The sequence below is a fragment of the Stylophora pistillata genome, chromosome 5 (assembly GCF_964205215.1).
Source record: "Stylophora pistillata chromosome 5, jaStyPist1.2, whole genome shotgun sequence".
Classification (NCBI taxonomy): domain Eukaryota; kingdom Metazoa; phylum Cnidaria; class Anthozoa; order Scleractinia; family Pocilloporidae; genus Stylophora; species Stylophora pistillata.
Genome location: NC_142523.1, coordinates 26030097 through 26051885, shown reverse-complemented (window position 1 = coordinate 26051885; position 21789 = coordinate 26030097). Strand labels below are relative to the sequence as shown.

The 21789-nt window shown below is 40.4% G+C and overlaps 2 protein-coding genes and 2 pseudogenes across 2 annotated transcripts in view; 2 read left to right on the top strand and 2 right to left on the bottom strand.

Moving 5' to 3' along the window:
• The window catches only part of LOC111347475 (hemicentin-1-like), a 165603-nt gene that overhangs the window by 27005 nt on the left and 116809 nt on the right, over nt 1-21789 (top strand). The gene's annotated exons all lie outside the window — the stretch shown is intronic.
• On the top strand, nt 2757-10370 carry LOC148731078 (uncharacterized; annotated as a pseudogene).
• On the bottom strand, nt 12650-14744 carry LOC148731077 (uncharacterized). Its single transcript, XM_088760734.1, has 2 exons — nt 13805-14744; nt 12650-13300 (listed from the first exon to the last, which is right to left on the bottom strand). The coding sequence occupies exon 2, from the start codon at nt 13151-13153 to the stop codon at nt 12650-12652; it is 504 nt and encodes a 167-aa protein (XP_088616860.1). The 5' UTR covers nt 13154-13300; nt 13805-14744.
• Nucleotides 16911-17951, bottom strand: LOC148731076 (uncharacterized; annotated as a pseudogene).

Sequence of the window (21789 nt, the reverse complement as noted above, 5' to 3'; positions counted from 1 at the left end):
CGGGGAAACGATTGTTACCTTCTACCCCTCTATCTGCATCTAAGAGTAACTTGCCGGGGAGCTATAGTTCCTATAAAGTCTCAACAAAAGTGAACAAGAGTAGGAACGAAGTAGTCTTGGATCCGTGGGCGCCAAGAGTTTGGGATCTAATAAAAGCTGTAAAACATGCCGAATTCAAATCGAGTACGCCGAAAGACAAAGACAAAAGCAAGGGCAAAGGGAAGGACAAAGGGAAGGGCAAAGGGAAGGGGAAAGGGAAGGGCAAAGGGAAGGGGAAGAAGTAGAAGACAGACGGGAGGAGAAGTCGATCTTCAAAAACGGATTAATAAACTGGGCATAGAATTTCATTGGCCGGGATATCAGTATATGGGGCCTGGTACCAAATTGGCCATGCGATTAAAACGCGGGGATCCGGGTATTAATCGTCCCGATAAGTTAGCCAAACAGCACGACGTCGATTATAGTAAATCTAGAAATCTAGCGGATAAGCACATTGCAGATCGTAAAATGATTGCCGGTATTGCTAGATTTCCCGGCAGGAAAACAATGACCGAACGAATCCTGCACCGCATCATGCAAGCTAAAGTAAAAGCTGGTTTGTAAGGATACAAAGCAATAAAGTGATTGGAAAAGGTGTCATTTGATAGTGTCTTTATTCGAGTGTGTATGTGCGGTTACGATGGAAGACTTTTACTTGACGTTATCGAGTACCGATGGAAGTATAAAGAATTTCCTGGAAAAATCAGCTCACTGTTTCGTTACCTCACGAAACAGTGCACAAGAACCTTTAGGGGCAATATTTGAAAGGATTAAAAGACGGTGATGTTCTTCTCACCACGAGTCGCTTGCAAGTAAATACGCAAAACGCTTTTAACAAAGTCACATTTTCTATCACCTATGGTGACATCAAAGGGTACACGTTAGACACCCCCTACGATCTCTTGGAAGCAATCTTTCAAGAAGAATATTTAAAATTTATACTGAGTATGGGAGCCGGGTGGGGGAGTCATTTTCCTAATAATAGAACGGTTCAATTCGACGTCATTTGTAACCGAGAGATCCAGGACATATAAGAGATTCCCGTATCCGCGACGACATCTTTTTCGAGTTACCCATAAATCTATGTGAGTTGGCAGGGTGGACAAGTAATACTCATATCTGATACAAAGACTTTCAAGGGAACCCAGGGGATAATTATAATATCACTCGTCCCGGTCCTAACCCTTTCTTTGACAAAACGCGGTACACGATGGAGCTACAATAGAACTCTCGACAATCTTAATCTCACCTATTATTGGTACGACATTCCCTTGAAAGATCACAGTAAAAGCGTCGTACAAAAGCTTTTACTGAGTGATATCAACTGGACATTTAAATACTAGCATTTCGTTACCGCACGATTCGCTATTGTTAACTTATCTGAAAGGATTAAAAGACAGGTCCTTATTGATGAAATCGTATCGCGAAGTGCAAGACAAAAAGGCCACAAAGATATTGTGACAGATGTGACGTATGGAGATATAGAGGATATGTTGTAGTTCAATTTTGTCCTTGGTTCAAATTTTATTTTCCTTCGTTCTCGGTCATGTTAATGTGTGATAATGAGTTTGAAACAAAGCAAAATAAAATTTAAACCAAGGATAAAATTGAGCTACAACAGATACACCCATGAACACGGCGTACGATTTTCTAAAAAACATATTTAACAGAGAATACGAGCTATTTTTAAACAGACTCACGCAGGACTATTCCTTAGTACATAATCCAGGGAAAAAACAGCTTCAATGGATGTGATATTCAACGAACAGGAAGGAATGATCACGGTGATTGCTGAGAAGGTAGACGAGAGTTCATTTCCGTCGCGGTTGGATTTTAAATTACACTGTCATTTTGCCCTAATGAAAGATATGTGCGATCTTTTTGATTGCACGAAGTATGCGAATTACCAGAGTACCATTGTCGCTAGAGACGGCCCTAGTCTCGTGACGAGGAAACGCGACACCAAATATGCCGAAGATTGTACCGATTCTCAACATTATGGTTATAGATGCGGTTATTGGAATCCGCGTTTAAAGGGGGTGAAGATATCTCGATAGATTCTATCGTGTTTTTTCTCGACGAGTTTACCCACACGTTCACGAATCTGAAAGAAAGTACCTATAAACATGAAATGGCACCACGCACGCTTTACCTCTATTCCAGTTTTTGTGCCCCTGTCACCATGGGTGACCAAACGATCGATCTGTTACGCAATTTTCAATATACACCTCTGTTGAAAGGGAGTTATTACTACGAACCGAAACACGTTCATTACATTGCCTTGCGTAATCAACACATCGACGAGGTGGAAACGCAACTCAGTGAATCAGAGAATAATAACCTAGCCCAATTTAGTAGCGACGAGGCGAGCATTTTGACATTACATTTCAGAAGAGTACCATAAATAAAGGGGTTCTTTCGGATGGAATTCATTTTTAACGTAAATACGAGATAAGTAACTTTTACTTGACGTTACCGAGTATCGATGGAAGTATCAAGTACTTTCCCGGAAACACAAACAATTCTTTGAAAAATCGACTCAACAAGCGCTTGGATTTGGATGGACGATGGGAGGTTGGGATTTCCAGCATTTCGTTACCCCACGAATCGATATAGATCGTTTTCACTCACGTGACCAAAACCCTGACAAGTGTTGCTACGCCGCCATATTTTTGTACAGATATCGCATGCAAGTCTACTGTGTCCTTTGAAAGAAGATGGCTTTGTGCTTGATTGTCGGCTGTGGAAATAGAAGTAGAAGGGATAAAGGATTATATTTTGCCAAAGTACTTTCGATAATTGAAAATCAAGGAAAAGAAGCAAGAGAATTGTCAGCAGAAAGAAGATCGCACTGGATTTCTGTTATTAGCAGAGACGATCTCACCGATACCATTTTGGAAAACGATCGCATGTGTGAGAAACAATTTGTTTCTGGAAAGGCCGCAAAATCATGGCATAAATTTAACATTGATTGGATCCCAACTCTAAATTTAGGATATAATAAGGAGACTAGTCGTGCGGATCGAGAACAAGCAGCAAAAAGAAGTAAGAGGGCGAGGGAACGCGAACTGGTGAAGAAGCCGGCGCTTGCCAAATAGGGGAAAGTACTAGAGTCTGAGAGGGAGGAGAAGTTTTTCAAATTTAGCGAATCGGGGTAGCAAATTTTAGATTTCAACTTCGAAGGTAGCGAAGCAGAAAGTCTAGAGAATCCCACAGAGAAAAGCACACAAACTGAGGTCGGCACGCAATCGGAAGAGATTGACTACCATTTATCTTCGTCCACGCTTCTACGTAAAATAAAACGCTTGCAATATGCGAACATGATTCAGCTAGCCTGGCCTCACAACCTAGGCAATGAGCGGATAAAATTGTCCCCTCCTTTCTGCTATAATCCAGATAGGGATCAAAGAGTCATTCATTCTCTGCGAATGTCTCACCTTGGCTAACACAACAAATTTGTTAGCGATTATGGGGCCTCTTACGCTGGTTATAAATCCCAAAACCATCTGATTGTAGGCTTCCAGGATTTGGAAAGCCTTAAACTTTTGTTGCGTGTAGAAGCTCGTCTCCAAAACCAGATAGAAAAGGAGATCTGTCGATTCAACTGGAAGCAAGCAGTCTGGTTGAAAATTCTTACTCTGAATAAGGACGGGATCGATTTCAATCGCCGAGATTTTTTCCAAATAACGCTGCCTTACTCGTGGTTCCAGCTTCTTGACGTACTCAGAAAGAGGAGGATGGATAATGATATCAATATTGGCACTTAGTTTTGCTTCCTTTGCTGTAGTATTCATTTTTACAGGCAGAAATTGTTGATGTGCTTATTATTTGCATATATAATATTACCCTGGGTTGTACACAAATATGGCGACCGGAAATGATGTGACCACGTGAAAACGATTTATTGATCTCTTATCTGAAAGGATTAAAAGACACGGACTTATTGCTGAAATCGTATCGAACGGTCTATAAAAAGTCTACAAGACAACAAGTAAACATTGAAACGGATGTGACTTATGGAGATATAAACAATACGAGAATGGAAACGGTCTTTGATTTTGTTAAAATGATGTTTGAAAGAGAACACGAACTATTTTTAGATGATCTCACGGATGATCATTCGTTACTAAATTTACCGGGGAAAGAACAGATACACTTTGATATGCTTTTCAACGAGGATGCAGGTACTATGTTTGTAACCTCTGGAAAAGTAGATGCGAGTAGATTTGAGTCGCAGCTACATTTTATGGTGCATGTGACGTTCGAAATAAAGTTAGATATCTGTCAACTCTTCGGATGGGTCTAGGGTAACGCATACAAAGGGACTCCCGCGCAAAAGCCGGGGTCTACTCTCGTGTCTCAAATACGCGGGACAGAGTTTTCAAAAACTCGTTTAGATTCTAACTATGATGTGTTTAGATACGGATTGGCAAAGAGGACGTTCAAAGGAAAGGATGATATCGCTGTCGATTCAACCTTATATTATCTTAACGAATATAGTTTTACATTCATCAATTTTAAAGAAAGTACCTATAAAAATGGTATGGCTCCTCGCACGCTTTATCTCTATTCCAGTTTATGCACTCCGGTCATCATGGGTGATCAGACCACCGATATGTTACGCAATTTTCAGTATACACCTCTGTTGAAAGGGAGTTATTACTACGAACCGAAACACGTTCATTACATAGCCTTGCGCAATCAACACATCGACGAGGTGGAAACGCAACTCAGCGAGTCGGAGTATAACAATCTAGCCCAATTTACAAAGGATGGAGCTAGCATCGTCACGTTGCATTTTAGAAGGGTTAAATAAACCAACATTAACTTATTCCAAGCAGCCACATCATGGTGGGAGTTACGAGAGGTATCTCAACGGGGGGGTAGGAAGGAGAGGAGGTGTAACGTACAGGGTGGCAACAACAACCCAGCTAGTCTACGAAACGAAGATAGCCCCCTCTATTTAGTAAAAGACGAAAAGCTCAAAAGAAGCAACAAGGAAGAGGTATCGAATCCTTCATAGGTAAATTCAGGGTCAATGCCATACCCAAAGGTGTCAAGATGTTGTATAACATTGCAAAAGGAAAACCGGTCTCGCAACGAATCAAACGCATAGAAGACGGTTATGCCAGGAGATATGCAGCCTATCTTAAGAGTGGGGGAGGCATGACAAAACTCCAATGGGCAAAAGCTAATCACGCAATAGTACGACCAGACCCTTATTGTATCATGTAAAAAACTTTTATTTTAAAATTTCCATCGCATGCGAAATAAAGTTTGAAAAACTAAAAGGTTTGCTAGTTCTAAATCGTCTTGTTCTAGTCTTTTGTATCCGTAAGGAAACATCTAAATGTCTCGCTGTCCATGACTCGCTAATCAAACACGAGTCGATACGATTTGACTTTTGTTTCCGTTCTTATCTTTTTCTTGACGGGGTCGCGGACAAAATGCAGGGGGTTGATGATATCCGTTTTTCTCGGGTCTTCCAGGGGGTGAAGTATTTCGTCCGGGATGTTTTGCTTCATCACTTCGTAATTGAGTTGCGCCATACGGCGAACGTTTAAAGAAAACCCTTTGAATTTTACGCACGATCTCACTTTGGCTGTTACGTATCCGTAATTCTTAGCTCCCGCCGAAATGAATTCTACGATATAATCGTCCTCGTCCCGTTCATTGGTCATATCGCCCAAATAATCACCCAAGGCAGCTTCTGTCTCTCCCGGTTTCCAGGTGTACACCACCGAATTGGTATCGTAATACAAGACACGATCTTTTAAGATTTCCAACGATTCGTAGAGTTTAAGGCGTGCCTGACACGTGGTGAAGGCGGCAATAAAGACATTTGTAGCGCGACCTTTGACGAGATCTTCCTCTTCTCTTTTCGTCACTACTTCCACGAGTTCGGGAGAAAGGATTCTGATATCTTGTATGTGTTCCAGCGGATCGTCGATGAGATTTAAAAGGGATGCGGGTTGACTGAATTGGTAGGTTTTTGCTCTATTACAATTTTGACCAAACTTTCTCCAGAAGGAATTCAACACGAGTTTCGCCGTAGCTTTTCTACCGGGATTTTAGGCAATCATGGTTGGATCCAGATCTATTCCCTCGCGCTCCTTATACTGGCGAATGTAGCTGGTTTTTTGAGTTTCCGTCTGGCACCAAGATGGGTACCCGCTGCTTTCGTGCTTGATTTTGAGCCAGGTGTCGACATAGGGAGCAAAGAGACCGCGACATCTTTTTTCGAAATGCCATACCTCGTGGATTTTGATGAGACGATACCCCTTTGCGATGGCTTTATGTATTTCTGGAGTATACCAAGTATCACGCAGCATACTTTCTTCGTCTGAATGGATACAGATGTAATTTCTATCTTCTATAGGTTTGATAGATTCTTGCTCGACGCATGAACGACAGAGAGGAAACGTGAGTTTAGAAGAAGGACCGATTTTTTGGCGATAGGGGAGAACGGGGTAGACGAGATGGATAGGTGGTAGAATATCTATTTTCATCAACCCATAGTACGCGTTGGGATCTTGATTTTCTGTTTCTAAGTAGATGGTGGGATGTCCAACGGGGTATTCGCCGTATTTATTGACCCATGGGTACTCGGAAGTCACATCTACGTGTATCGAATCTGCTCTCTCTGGGTGGGGTCCACGCGATGGTAGAGAGTCGTCGCCCCAGCCCTTCCGCCAAAGAAAGTATCACGCGGATTGATGGGTGTGGTCAAGGAGAGAGGCTGGATAAAGTCATTAATATCTTGACGTTGTTTTTTCATCTTCTCCCATTGACACTGCCACATTTCTACCACCGCATATCCTAACTGACGCAATTTGGTAATTTCCTGGGTGGTCTGTCGTCGGCATGCTTCTAGGGTAAGACCCGAAGTAGAAAATATAGGCCTCACGGAAAGGTACCCCACCCATGGAAACCGTAACCCCATGAAAATCTCAGACATGCGCAGATTACATTACTTTGTAGCACTGCGCGAGAAAAGAAACGCGGGCTCGTGCAGTGAGTTGTTTACATCAAAGTTACAGATTTTTGTTAATTAATCGCCGGCCGACTCGCCGACGATGAGACCTGATGGCACATAAAAGAGCTCACGGCAGCCCGTTTTCTTGCCAAAATCAGCCACCAGTCGAAAAGAAGCCGAGAAAATATGTGAATTATTCCGAAGAAATAGAAAAAAGCACAAGCAGTGCAAGTGTGCAGCTTTTTAAGTGAAGAAAAACTCGATCGACTCGAGAGAGAGTGTAAGGGTTTGAGGTCCGAAAACGCCAATCTAAAAGGAACAGTCAAAACCCTAAGACGCAGTATAGGTAAGTGTTTTTAAGGAGGGAATGGAAATGCAAACACTTGCAAATGTCTACGAATACTACTGCAGATTGTCTGAGCCACCAATTACGGTGACTGATTTTCATTCCCATTCTGAATTTTCGCCGGTTGCAACTTGCGAAAACCGAAACAATCCCACCAAACCTCTCGAATGTTAAGATAGAGTAGTCGATATGGCCGCATGGTCAGTAATAAAATGTACAGGCAAGTTAATTTTTTGGTCAGCAAATAATAACGACGCGTATCTTTAAGTGTCATACATTATCGAGAGTTTCTAAACATACCTCATTGATAGGATTTCTAGTCGGACATTTTTACTTTGTATTCTTTGTTTCCTTACTCTATCATGTGAAATCCGTAAGTTACACATTTGACTAATTTCAATTGTCACCTTTTCATAACTTCAGTATTTGTAAAAGGAAGGAACATCCAATTGAAAAAGGACGTGTTGAGGCTCCAAATTCAACTTAAAAAGTGTCAAAACAAACTTACGTCTACTGAAAAAAAAGAAAAACAAGTCAGCAACAAGTTAGAGGGACAAGATCTGCTTCCTCAAAACTGAAAAAGAAATTTCAGGGGAACAATGAGTTTGTCAAAAAGGGATATTCCCTTGTGGAGACATTTGCACAGGGTAACAATGGATACAACCAAAGAACTTTGATGTTTATGGCTTGTGTGAGATACATGCAACATGCATCTTTGTTATCTTATCAAAAGACACCTGTAGCATTACATCTGATTTTCAATATTTTGTTTGATTGTAGCCCCTCCACAAACTTTGTTGTCTTCCCAAGTACACTTTCTGACTGGAATGTTCTCTTAGGTGAAGCAGACAAACTAATTTTACGGAAGTGCTTCTCAAACTCTAAGTATGATTTTCATCTCTGGAGCGATGACTCCCACAAGGGAGGAGAAGAGAGGCACATAGTGGGTGTTCACACCTGGTGCCCTAGAGAGAGCAAGCTCCGAGCTTATGTCCTAGCAAACAGCCTTACAGCAAGCGGGTCTGGAAAACACCAGTCTGATGTGGATTATCATGTTGTGAAAACTGAATATGACATCACCAATGTTTCGGGGTTGGTTGGGGACAATGCCTCTACCCAAAAGGGAAAAGTAAATGGTCTCTTAGCAAACAACACCAAAATTTTTGGAAATGAAATGTTCTTTGTAGGTTGCTACCCACATGTACTAAACATCATGCTGACAAGAATGTGCCAGGCTGGGTTTGGAGCAAAGGGTGACATGAGTAACCCCCATGTTTTACAATTGCTATATAAAATATCTTGGCTCCATCATGAGCGCCCAAGCCAATACAAAGTTATGTATGTTTCTCTAGGTATTCTTAGTAAAGAGCCACCCCCTCCTCAGACATTCATCGACACAAGGTGGACATATTATCATGAGACTCTCCAGTGGTATCTTAAATATGGAAAAGCAATGTCTACAGCTTGCTGAGCGTCTCCTTCAAAGATTGCCAAAATCAGATAGCCACCACACTCTTTGGCAAGATGTCATTAAGATGAGCTCAAGTCCTATGATTCAAGTCGAAATCAAGTTTTTGTTTGAATTCCTTGACAAGTTCATCATTCCATCTCTGAACACATCCCAAGCTAGTGATGCAGAACTTGGTTTTTCCAATGGTTACCTTGCACGGTTATGGCCAGCAACTGTTTTGAAGCACCATGAAACTTTAAGTGAAATGTCGAAGTCTCCATCAGAACATTTTCCTGTAACATCACAACAGGTAAAGATGTCATTGAAAGACCCAGCAGCTATTGACCATTTTCACAAACAAGTGCAGAGGCCAATGTTACAAGAGGCACTTAAAGTAATCAAAGATCATGGAGCAGAGTGGTTAACTTTTCCTAAGTTGTTTGAAATAGGAGCTGATCAGAGATACCAAAGTCATTTCTGGCATTCGGTTTTAAAGCTTCTTCGAATTCCAGTTGGATCTGAAAATCAAAAAGAAAAGTCAGTGAACATTCCCTTTCATGTTCATGGACAGAACATTCTCACATTGGTCTCTAAGGACAGATTTGGATGAATTAAATGGGCCACTCTTTGGAAATTAAAGGAACCCCAGTTGCTATGCGAGATCAAAGAAATGGCTTTATCACAACAGAGCTCATTCATAAGTAAAGAAGCCACTCCAAACCTGTTTGAGTTCTACACCAAGCACATTTTCAGTCTTCCAGTTAACAATGTTCTTGCAGAAAGACAGCTCAACCTTTCGCAACTGTATCTCTATGATAACGTCAGAGTTATCAAAACAGGCTTCAATCACATTTGTCAAGAACATTCTGCACAGTGGAAAAACCAACACCAGGACCACAGAAGCCGCACGTGAAGTTCATGAAGAAAGAATGAAAGAATATGCCCAAATGCACACCACAGACCTCTTGCAAGAGGCAAGAAAGCACTTAAACAAGATTAGAGAAAACAGCACACATGGGCCACTTACAGCAAAGGATGTTTACCCTAAAGCTTGGATAGAAAAGAAAGTAAACAATGACTTACCGGATATGATTCAGTCACTAAAAGTTGATGGTCACAAACTTAAACTTCACTGGAAAGCTTCTGCCAAGGGAACATCTGCACTGGAGGGACAAAGGTCATTCAGCCTGACAGTAATTGAGAAAGTTACCAGTACACCTGATGGACAAGTTCCAAGACTCATGCAGCTAGCAGCGCTAGAGGTGTGGAACTATGGGGAGGAGCTACCAATTTGTGATCTACCAAGAGAATGCCAGTTGTGTTTACAAAACCTTCCAAATGTCTTCCAACGTCCAACTACTTGTCTTTCCAGGTCCCACATGACTGTACATATTATGCCATTGCCTACACATGAAGAATAAAGTAGTCATGGGGGTGGCTCAGAAATTTTTAAACATTTTAGATTTGTACATGCATAAGAACTGATTTCACTGACCCACACTGCATGAAGTAAATGTATCTCAACATGAATGCATTTTTACACACAGAGACACATCTAAAAATTAGTAAATGTTCATTGCAACAAGTTAGAACTAACCTGATAAAAGCATGTTGTATATGCCACTTAGTTAAGTGAACAGAGCTCAATATCAGTTTTAGTGTATGTAGTATGTTAGCTTTGCAACACTGTAACTGGTTTTGCAGGGTATAAGTAAAAGTGCATGGAGCCAAAGCTGAGACATGCATGTATTTAATCATGTTGTATTGGATCTTGAATTAAATGAATTGAACATTACATTCAAAATGAACAGTAGGTAAATGAAGCTGTAATATATCTGATTTTACATTGTTATGCATAACTGTAGCTTAGTAGAATATTAAACACACATTGAAATGCTGTCAATTCACTACAGCAGTTTAAGACCATAATAAATGTAATATTTAACTACATGTAGATTATATCATTATAATGTTGCACATGTATAATTAAACATATCATTAGCAGTAGGTAACTTTTAATGTGATAAGTACATGACTTTTGCATAGGTGTTCTTGTACATTAAGTAAATCATTTTGTACAGGAAGGGCATTAAGCTAAGTGATGCAGCCAATGTTATGTTATATACAGTTAGTGTACAATGCATAACAGTAATAGATTAGATTTAAACACTGGAACTGTTAAAAGTGTGCCAAGCTCATTATCCTGTCTTTCCTTATTCCGTGTAAAAGATAAGTAGTACAAATCTGACCCGTAATGAATCCTCTCTCCCCTTTAAACGTTTTTCTTCCCCTATTAAATATCTACACCGATGGAATTCTTTTTCACATACAGGCAACTTGTCATAGCCTCTAAATCTGGACCAACACAAATATGAATATGCAGTGTGGTCGAAAAAGAATCAGTGTAATGGTCGATCCGCCACATTCAAAGCGCCCAAAAGAAATAAGCATTGATTTAACAATCGATATCAGTGAAACATCATCAATGGTACCAACAAGTACTCGAGAAGTGATTAATAATTAACTGCTCTTGGTTCCTGTTGACGAATAAACCGGAGTTCATTCTCGATCTCGGGTGGGCGATATTGAATGTAAGCTAATCGACCCATTACCACCAACACCCCCAAGATAGGGTCAAGATAACCTAGTTTATAATCTTACCTCGAGTTTCTTGCGCTTGCTTTACTCAGACTAGGTTTACACTAGAGGAGAGTTTTCCGGATTCGTAAATGTTTCCGGATTCATCAATTTTGGAGTATTCGGATTCGCAGGCGGTTACACTGAAAGGATATTCGGATTCCTGACCGTTTACACACAACGACAACTCCGGGAACATTCGAAATGGAATGGTTACCAAGCCCGGTGTTGTTTCGTCGTTCGATCGACAAAGTGAAAATGCCTCCCCCAAAAAAGGCTAGACTAGATCCAGATGCCACTGAGGCAAGTTTTAGTTGGACAGATGCCAAGCAGTCTACGTCGTCGGAGATTAAGTGTGGCTGACGTTAAACTTCCTTGCAATAATAATTTGCGTTTCTTCAGAAATACTGCGGTACAAATGATAACATTTATCGCCTGAACTGGCAACAAGATTAGGCAACCGGAGACCGCCAGCAATGTTAGCACTAGATCCATTTTGGTTTCACCGCAAACTCAAAAGATTGCAGGTAGAAATAATATCCGGATTCGAGAAAAAAAGTGGTTACACGACAAAACTTTCCGGATTCAAAAGTTATCAGATTCAAAGTTCCCACTTTAAATTCCGGATTCAAAATCACCGGAGACACGACCAAACCGGGAAGTTTTTATTTCGGATTCGTCCACTTTCGTGTAAACGGCAGAATGAATCCGGTACTAAAACGTTTCGATTCATCACGAATCCGGAACAATTTCCTCTAGTGTAAACCTAGTCTCAGTCGACATATTTCAATCCTCCATTACATCTCCAGCGCGCGTTAAAAACATGAAAATAACGTTAATGCGAACAACAGTGGACTCCAAACCTCAATTTGCCTTGAAACTACGATGCCAATTCTTGAACTTGTCTGATTCGAAGTTCCAAATAATAAACACCACACGCAATGAATGACAAAAGAGTACGAAAAAATAGCATTTATACCACTAAGTCGATGGAAAGAAAAAAAATAAAACGGTAGAATCCTTAACTCCGTCGCGGTCTTCGCGGTTTAAGTATTAAACTACCAGAGACTATGTGTTTTGATAAGATATTCAACGGTAAAGTTTCAAAAGCATACAGAGGAGAAGTAAACACAACAAGGGATGTCATCTGCGCATGTCTGAAATTTTCCTTAACTCACGTGCGTACGCTGTTCCCTGAGGCCTATAACAGGATTCGGGTAACAGTCTCGGCAGCCATGAAAGAGACATCCGTGATACTCGTAGGTGGAAAGGTTTGAGCATCGTATCCATCCACACGATAAACGGTGGGACCATGAGGAATGCTGTGTTCACCGCCGTTTCGCGCATGCTGGAGTCTCGTACCCAGTTCTCGCTCGGTCCAGAGTAACCACTCTAAGGCCACGTGGGAATGATTGGGCGTGGCGCCTTCCCAGCCGCATTCTGGTTCGATGGCTATGGAATCTGGTACCATCACGCATTTTGGCCAGTACCTATTACAGGCTTGAGCGATGGTCACGCACTTCTCCATGGGGTCGAATTCTGCTCTGGATTTTAACTCACGAATGAATTTTTTGCAGCCTGCTTTAAGAAGTTTAACATCCGAACGGCAGTAAGCCAGCAGTTCTTCCTTGAGGTGAAGCGGTTGATTTTTTCTTTGTTCTTCTTCGTACCACGCTTCAAATTCTTGTTTTTTCTTTTCACTCATACCATCGGGGTCGTAGAATTCGGCTGCAGGAAGCGGGCATACGTAATTCTGATATTCTGATGTTCTGGCGTGTGAGATTTGTGAGGGAAGAATCCTTTTTTCAGTTCGGGGATACCAAAGGTACTCTTCATCAAGTTTCCCTTTTCCCTTGTAACAAAAACAACACTCTATTTAATTACATGCATTTCTTCATGTATTTTTTATACGAGTCCGTATGGTTCTCGTAACTATAAAATTGAATGGATAAATTTACTCTAGTGCGATGATAATGACACTCTTCTAATAAGGTGTTAAATACGACTGACAATTTACATTTTTCCGATTAATTTAAGGCAATCACACCTGACATGTCATGAAATTCGTGGTGACATTCGTGACACGAATAGGAACCTTTACAGGTTGCATTCCATGTCTCCTGACTAAAAAAGTCCCTGATTTTTTAACGAACGATAGGTGTGTCTAAACATCCGAGTACTAGCTGACGAAATACGTATGCTAAATGCTTGATTTCACGCTTCTGCGACTCGATGACATCTAATTCTCTAAGGATGTCTTTACATTCAAAACATTCGATTCTCTAAAGCAACAAAAGAAGATGTCATTCTTCTATTCTATACAAAAAGATTTCTATACAATACAACGCACACTTACCTTGTTCTCGGCCCTGTCTTTCTTTTCCGCTGCGACCAAACTTCTTGCTTCTTCTAGCTCGACTGCTTTGCTTCTACTTCTGCAATACGATTCGAAAAAGCTGCTAGCTATATAGAAGAAAAGACAATAGAAATCCGATGACGTTACATTCAACTATTTTAAAATACCTTAGGAGCACTGATTTCAATAAGTAATTTCTTAGAGATCGATTTCCAGAGAAAAATTAGCGATAAAAAGAGCACGACGTTTCGACCTCTCCGAGGTCATTTTCAAGTGAGTAAAAGTGTTCTAAATTAGCATAAAAATGTAGAAAACGTTGAAATGGGTAAAAATGTGGCGAACACTAAAATGTGACAAAGTATGTAAGAAAGTGCTAAAAATATTTATGAGACAAAAACAATGGAATAATAATGACAAGAACTACTCTAAACAAATAATTTGGTGCGAATTGAATCGCACTGTTTGTTTACTGTTGCCAGTTTGAGTTCTTTGATAAAAAAAACATTTCAACTGTCCGATTCGTTCTTAAGACACTTTCTTAAGATTCTAAAACTTTGTGCGATGGAGCCAAACCAACACTAAACAAACAGTGTGATTTAATTCGAGGTTGAAACGCCGTGCTTTTTTAATTGCCAAATTTTATCTCGAAACACTGATTTCTCATTCCAAATTGCTCGTTAGCACTTCTTAAGACATTAAAAAACCGTCACATATATAGCCGTGATCGTGAAGATACGTATCGTGAAATGTCAAAATCAAATTGGCCTTTTCATACAGAGTCCCGCGTAAATCTTCTCCCATCTAGCTAGTTCACTTTTCCGTAGGAAAATTTATTAGGGAAGTATTCCGAGTCCTTTAGCTGATAGCTTTATAATTCCTATCAACAGCGAGCTTTACAATGTATTAAAATAGTGAAATTATGAAAGACACTGTCGCATCTATAGAAAAAAAGAATTTTTTCCAATTGGGAATTCCACCAAAACAATCTATATGATTATATTCCCCTGTTGTTTAACCTGTGGCAAAATTCTAGAATTAATCATCTTTTCTGTTTCTCTCATATACGTGTGTTATCCCTATGCACATTTGGCTTTCGATGATATTTCTAGTCCCGGTTTTTCTAAGGCAGGATAACGCTATCCACTTGATAAAACTCTATCGGTGAATAGCACAGTACGTTTTGCTATCACCTACCCGCCAGATAGCAGTACATCCGTCTTTATACAACTGGGCCCTGTTGAAGTCCTAAATGTAATAACTTTCCCAAGTATGATAAAGTTCTAAGTGTAATGACATTTGGTCCAAAATGTAATAAGCCTCCAATGCAATAGTTTAACTGCGCATGTGCATCCACATTGAGGTACTAAACTGATAACTGTTGCATCAAGGAATCCTCTGACCAAAATTTATGGCGTATTGCGGGCCCGCTCGCTAATTTTAATCAGCGCTTTTTATCTGCTAGAGACGAAGGCCGAGAGGCACTGGCTACAAACCTTCATACTGATGTGCTTTTGGCATAAAATTGACAGATGTCAAAAGAATAGAACCCTGACCACTCCGGCGATCTTGACCGAACAGGCTTGGTCAAGAGATTCTATATTATTTTTGCTTAGTCAATGAAGGATTTATTACAAAACAAAAAGATTTCGCTTTAACAAGAGTCAAGAATTACTCGTTTATTTGGAGAGTCGAGAAAGAGAGCCAGCGGTGTTTGTAGCAGAATAAAACCAAGAGGGTCGTTTAAGATTTTCTTTGTTTCGACTGTCTTCGTCGCAGACGACATTGTCCAAAAGTTACAAACAACCACACAAGCGAGTAAGTCATAAGGGCAGAGGGGTATTTAGTGAGCTAAAAACAGAATGGTAAAGTATTTGAATAAGCTTTGCGTTTCAAAAGTCTCCAGTTTTTGTTTTCCCTACTTTTAATTCTTTTTACAAATTTGATTGCAGCTGATTCTTTATGTTTTCGTTTAAAATTTTGCGCGGGGAATTTGTGCACAGCTGACCAGATTTATCCCCTGGCGCACGCCCAACGTTTGACTGCCGGTTTCAGTTGTTGTGCAGTTATGCCGTACAGCCAGAATGCTAGGTACGTACCGCCCCAGCTGCGTCTAATCTTCATCAGGCCTCGCACTTACGACTGCAACTAGAAAGAAAAAGATTTCGAATGTGACATTCGTTATCTCTCCTCTCCCCAAATAATTCGATGTCTACGTCTGAAACAAACTGAACATCTATTAGCCTATCACCATTATTGATTATGCCTTTGTCGACTTCACTTTGCAATTCAGACTCCGTTTTGTTCGTCCGGCCAACATGTGTAATCCCTTAGCTATGTCAGCATCGTCGACGATACGATCAGGTCCAATTTCCTGATAATCAATAGAATCATCCATTTCGAAATCCTGCTCTATATGCATTTCATTTGCATAATTCTCGTAAGTTTCTCCTTCTCATGGGTTATTTGCCTTGTGGTCTTCTTCACTACTGTCGTTGTGATCCGTAACTTGTTTCAGGCTCACATAGTGTTCGCCGTGGTTCTAAGCAAAAAGTTCAAGGTACACGGTAGCTGCTGAAACACTTGCTCACGGACTGAACACATGCTGCCCACCAACCCTTAGAGAGGACACTATTTAGATGTCGATGTTGTTCAAGTTTGCTGCTGCATACATTGTTATCTGATCCCCATAGGTCCAATATCGCGCCATGAGTTAAATAGTCGTGCCAGCAAGCGAACTCATCATCTGTCAAATGCTCCAAAAGAGTGAGGCCATCGCTATCGCACGGATTACTTTCTAAACACGCCATAATTTCCTTCCTCTTGGTTTTAGCTGGACTTACTATCAAAAAGGTTGTCCCTCGGAGAGCAGGCCAGCTTTACCGCACCAGATCCTTTCGTCCTTTCAAATTCCTCAACCACTACTTTGTTCGCCTCTGATGATTTTAACATTCGACACCCCTCGTAATATAGTGCTTTATCACCGTGGTCTTCTTTGACTGATATCCTTTCGCCGGCTCTCCAGTATGACGCAGCAGCTGCACGCACTGCTCTCGTCCGTACCTTAACTGGTGGTTGTGCCTTGCCTTCAATAGTGTCGAGTAGGGCTCCATAGACGTCGTCTGCTAAATCAGAGGGTTTCCTGCTCCCTTCGGAATTTTCACGATCTTAATGGACCACAGACCTATCCCACAATAACGCTTGTAATGCTAAAACCATAGCGGCTAAAACAATAAATCTCATGTTGAATCAATGCAGTCATTAGCGTACTACATTCCAAGTAGATCTCAAACAAAACTGCCGCAAATATTTCAGCTATGAATAAAAGTCATAAATTATGAAAGGCCGGCACGGGCTTACTACGGGATAGATGTAATGTGGTTGAATGTGCCTTTCATAATTTGGATCTTACGAGAATGTCTTTCAAAGATCTACCTATTTTGTAAGCTATAATAGGCGGATTTCTGAAGATTGTTTTCAGCAAAGGCTGATTTTGTATTAAATCCCAGTTTTGCATCTGTATTTTTTTAATCTGCCGCACTGACGGCTGGCATGTTGTGGCAAAAGGCAAGATTTCTCTTCGCGTTTTTTTCTTTTGTAGCAGGGCCGACTGTCTTGTGGTAAAGCTAACTTCTGATAGTGTTGTTCGTATTAGTTTTTTTAGGGTATCCGCGAGTGATAAGACGCGCTTTAAATTTTGAAAGGTTGTATTCAAACGTTCAGTGTTTCAGAAGAGTTTGTTCTCAGAAGTCGAAGGGCTTCCCCTTTAATAAAGCCTCGTTTTATGCCCAATTGGTGGCACAAGGTGAAATATGTGTATTGAAAAGTTTCAGTCGGTTTGTAATGAGTACGGATGTCAAGGATGGATTCGTTCCTGAATCGATGTCCTTTATAAATAATGGTGTCGAGGAATGTGGTTTTGTTCTCTGAAATTTCAGCCGTAAATTTGATTGCACCATGAAAATTGTTAGCCTGTTCAATGAACAGGTAAATTTCCTGTTTGTTGGAGTCTCAAAGAGAGAAAATGTCGTCAATATAACGTTTCCATTCTCTCGGTTTTGTTTTGCTTTTGCCTATTATTTCTTCTTCTGACAGTGCAAATGCAACTGCCATTTTGGTACCCATCACGGTACCATATGGGTCTGGAGAAAATTTTTTGCACAGAACAGGAAAGAATTTTCCTTGAGTGTGAGATGAAGCATTTCTTTTAGATATCGTGACGGAATGGGAGGGTTGTATGCTAGCGAGATACTTTTTGCCCTTATTACCATTTTTATCATCATCAATCAAAACTGCGTTGCTAGATTGAACTCAAGAATTTTTTCAAAGTCAGTTTAACCAATCAATACAACGTTAATGGGCACATCTTTGGTGTTACTGCCAGCTAATTTGAAACTAGAAAGTTATACTCTTTACGTAGAAGAAAAGTCCATTTCAGAATCCGGTTTTGTTGTTTTATCTAATGTTTGATGGTTTAGGAGATCAGTGTGTCGAGGAAACCATGTTTCCTTTTTTTTCTCGGAATCAATTAGACGACCATTAAAAAACGTAGTTAACGGCTTACACGATCAGTTTTACTCACATCTTAGAGAGAGCAAGAACACAAATTTTTGCGTGAGTTTTTGTAGACCGGGACATCATTTACAGCCTATAACATTAATAAAAATTTTTAATGTGCTGGTCAAGAGCTTCTTTTCATTTACAGCTGTTAATTGTAAGTCACTGAGTACATCATTTGATGTAGACCCATGTAGTACCTTTTCCGTTTGTCGGATTTGTTGCATGCATTTCAAGATCAAGAGAACGTAATTGTCCCCGAATTATGTTCTCTTGAGGAGAAAAATTATCTCGTCTCTATTCATATAATCAAGAAAGTATTCCAGAATTTGAAAGCAATAACTCTCTAGAGAGCTGTCACAAGGTCCGAATTGGGAGACGAAATGTGCATGCTAACAAGGTCTCGTCAAGAAAGAAAAGACAAAAAAATATATATATTGGAACCTGCACATTGTCCGACCTATAAATCTGCAGACTTCCTTATCCATGCTTGTAACTTGGTTTATGACTCGTGCCTCCATCATTGATCGCACAAGCACATTTTCCCGCAATCTATCGTACTTAAGAGTCTGAGCCAGTAATATATGGAGGTATCATTGGTCAGCATACTCATTGTTTTGGCAGCTGTCATTTGATGCCGTCAGAACAACGATCTACGGCCAAGGCAAGTAAAAAGATACTGATTGATATCGGCGAGCCCGCAAGTGACATAAATACTGGTCAGAGGATTTTGCTGCAAAAGCTGTCACTTTGACACCTAAATGTGGATTTCCGCTCTAACAACAATGCACAAGCTCGGTCAAACGATTGCATTGGAGGCTTATTACATTTAGGACCAAACTTTATTACATTTATGACTTTATTACATTAGAAAAGTTATTACATTTAGGACGTCAGCAGGCCCGGTATGATAGACTAAATCACTGTGGACGTATTTTACTATTTTGAGACATAATTATCTAGCAAAGCCGATTTTTCACAAAAAAATCCTATCGACGACACTAATAAACATCCAAACAAAACATAGCGGTTGAATTTTCATCACCGATAAGTTCTATCCAACTATTCTTTTTTGTGCGGCTTACACGAGCCGTGTGACGCCGCACTAAGCCAGCATCTAATCTGATCAGCACTTCGACTCGTTACAAAACAGGACGCGTTTGTTCGAATGTTTTCGACAAATTAAACTCGGTAAAATTCAGTCGATCGTTTGACTTTTGTGAGCGATTTTCTTCACCCTCAGAACCATCTTTTTTGCAGTTTCATGCTTAATGTAAACTACACATGCCATGTGTGATATCAATGATTGCTTAGCTGAAATGCTTGTTTGTGCGGCGTAGATTCCCCTGAGGTCGTAAAAATGTGTTTCATACAAGAGGTAATTCGCAGAAAGAAAGTGCTCAAACTGAAAGTCAACTCAGCGTACAATAAAATCACCCTCGCTTAACTCCAAAGGCTGACTTGAAGCCCTTACTCAGATGCCCACCCGCCGTTGCCTCGTGCTCACGTTTTCACCCAGTTATAGGCCGCCTGAAACATGCGTATTTAGCTCAGTAAGACTTCAGTGAATCAGCAATTATCGGATTAGAAAGAAAATCAATTGAGGTAAAGGTTTGTTCAGTCGTGTCCCAAACTGAAATCCCGTATACAAGCGGATTTCGTCCCCAGATGATGCAGACGACAGTTTTAAGGAGAGGCATTCATGAAGCTCACGTTTGCATTTTCGAACCACTTACCTTTGGCTCCACGCTATTGATAGTTTCAATAAATTCTGAACGCTTATATGGAGATTATTTTGAGTACACACATAAATCACAGATCACGTTCTCTTCTTGTAGCAGTTTTGGGTGTAATTTTGTTTCTGATAGTTTTCAAAACAGCGTGGTCGCGTGATTTGTCGGATAGCGTGACATAGAAAGATTAGATCTCTAGTAACCATGGATATCTTTGACGTAAGAGACGTAACTGCGAAAAAGGTGTGTGGCTTAGGGGCCGACCATCTAACTCTTGAGGGGGGGTGGGTGATTTTGAAAAAAAAATGCGTGCGAGCGCTTTTTGGAAGAAAAAATTGCATGCAGCCCAAATTTAACAGAAAAAAATAGCATTAAGAACGGAAAAAATATCCTGCACAGCAGATTGCTAGAAAAAAATTTCTTGATGACCAGAAGTCACTCACCCCCCCCCCCCCTCAAAAGTTAAATGGTCGGCCCCTTACAGAAAGTGTGCAGCAGCATTATGGCACGATCGAATTTATATACTTATTTATTTGTCCACGACAGTCGAGCCCCCATCTCGGGTCAGCCATCTTGCAAGCTGTCTTGGATTTAACCGTAGTCTAGAGCAATTTTTTTCAAGCGATCATATCACGAGTTAGTTCTCCTCTGACACAAGTCAACACACCCAGACCCGGCTTGTGTTACAAGTGCAGCTTGTGCAAGAGCTTTTACACTCTTAAAAGGCAACATTTAACTGCTTGAATCTTCGGTACGGGTTGTACTACACTGAAAAGGAGTCATTGCATTCTTGCAAGCCAACAACTATCGGTTTGATCTATCGGTGTGGGTTGCACCACTGAGTGTCTGAAAGTGTTTGGAAGTTTCTGAAGCCGCCTGAAAGTGCCATAAAGTGAGATAAGTTAGATAATTGTGGAATGCATTCTCCTTGGACAGATGAGAATTCACGCGCAGGCATATTTCAAAACGACAAATGTAAGTATGAGAATCTCGAATGAACAATACTGGTCAAGGATTGGCTCTCACGACAATTTTGTGAAAACTAAGGATATCTTATCACGTTTTAAGGATTATTTTTGGAGTTTCATGCTTATGATGTTTTATTTAAATGTATTTACTGGCCAGTATTGAAGCGAGTGGTTGGACAACACAAAAATGTGGAACGATGTGATGTTTTGGTTTTTACAAATGATTTTCTACAATGCCTATATTCCATTTCTTATAGGAGCTTAGCAGGTTAATGTTACAACTGAAATGTGATTGGTATTATGTTTTCAGGTAATGCCCAGAATTATTCAGACCTTAACATTTCATGACTTCCTGTAAGCTTGGCAGTCTTCTAAATTCTCTTCGTAATGGTTCAGATAAGCATTGATATTTAAACTTGGTAGCAATACACGTGTATTAGGCTTTTATTTGGTAGACCACGACACCTTTTCGGTTACTTGTTTGGTTTTGGCTAATTCATCACAACACTGATATACATGAAAAATTACACTCTTAATTGGCTGAAAACAGCTAGGTGCCATTTTCATGCATGTATCACTAGTACAAAAGTAATAACTCAGGTACAAATGTACACTACTGATAGGCTCAGCAACAACAGATCACACTAGAAACCAATCAGACTTATGCGAAGTTGGTTGTGCTGACTGATGCACATAAAAGTTGACCAAAACAAACAAAAGCTTGGATATT

Bases quoted from the DNA above. Each gene is read 5' to 3' on its own strand.
- LOC148731077 (XM_088760734.1), bottom strand. From the start codon at position 13,153: ATGAGTGAAAAGAAAAAACAAGAATTTGAAGCGTGGTACGAAGAAGAA.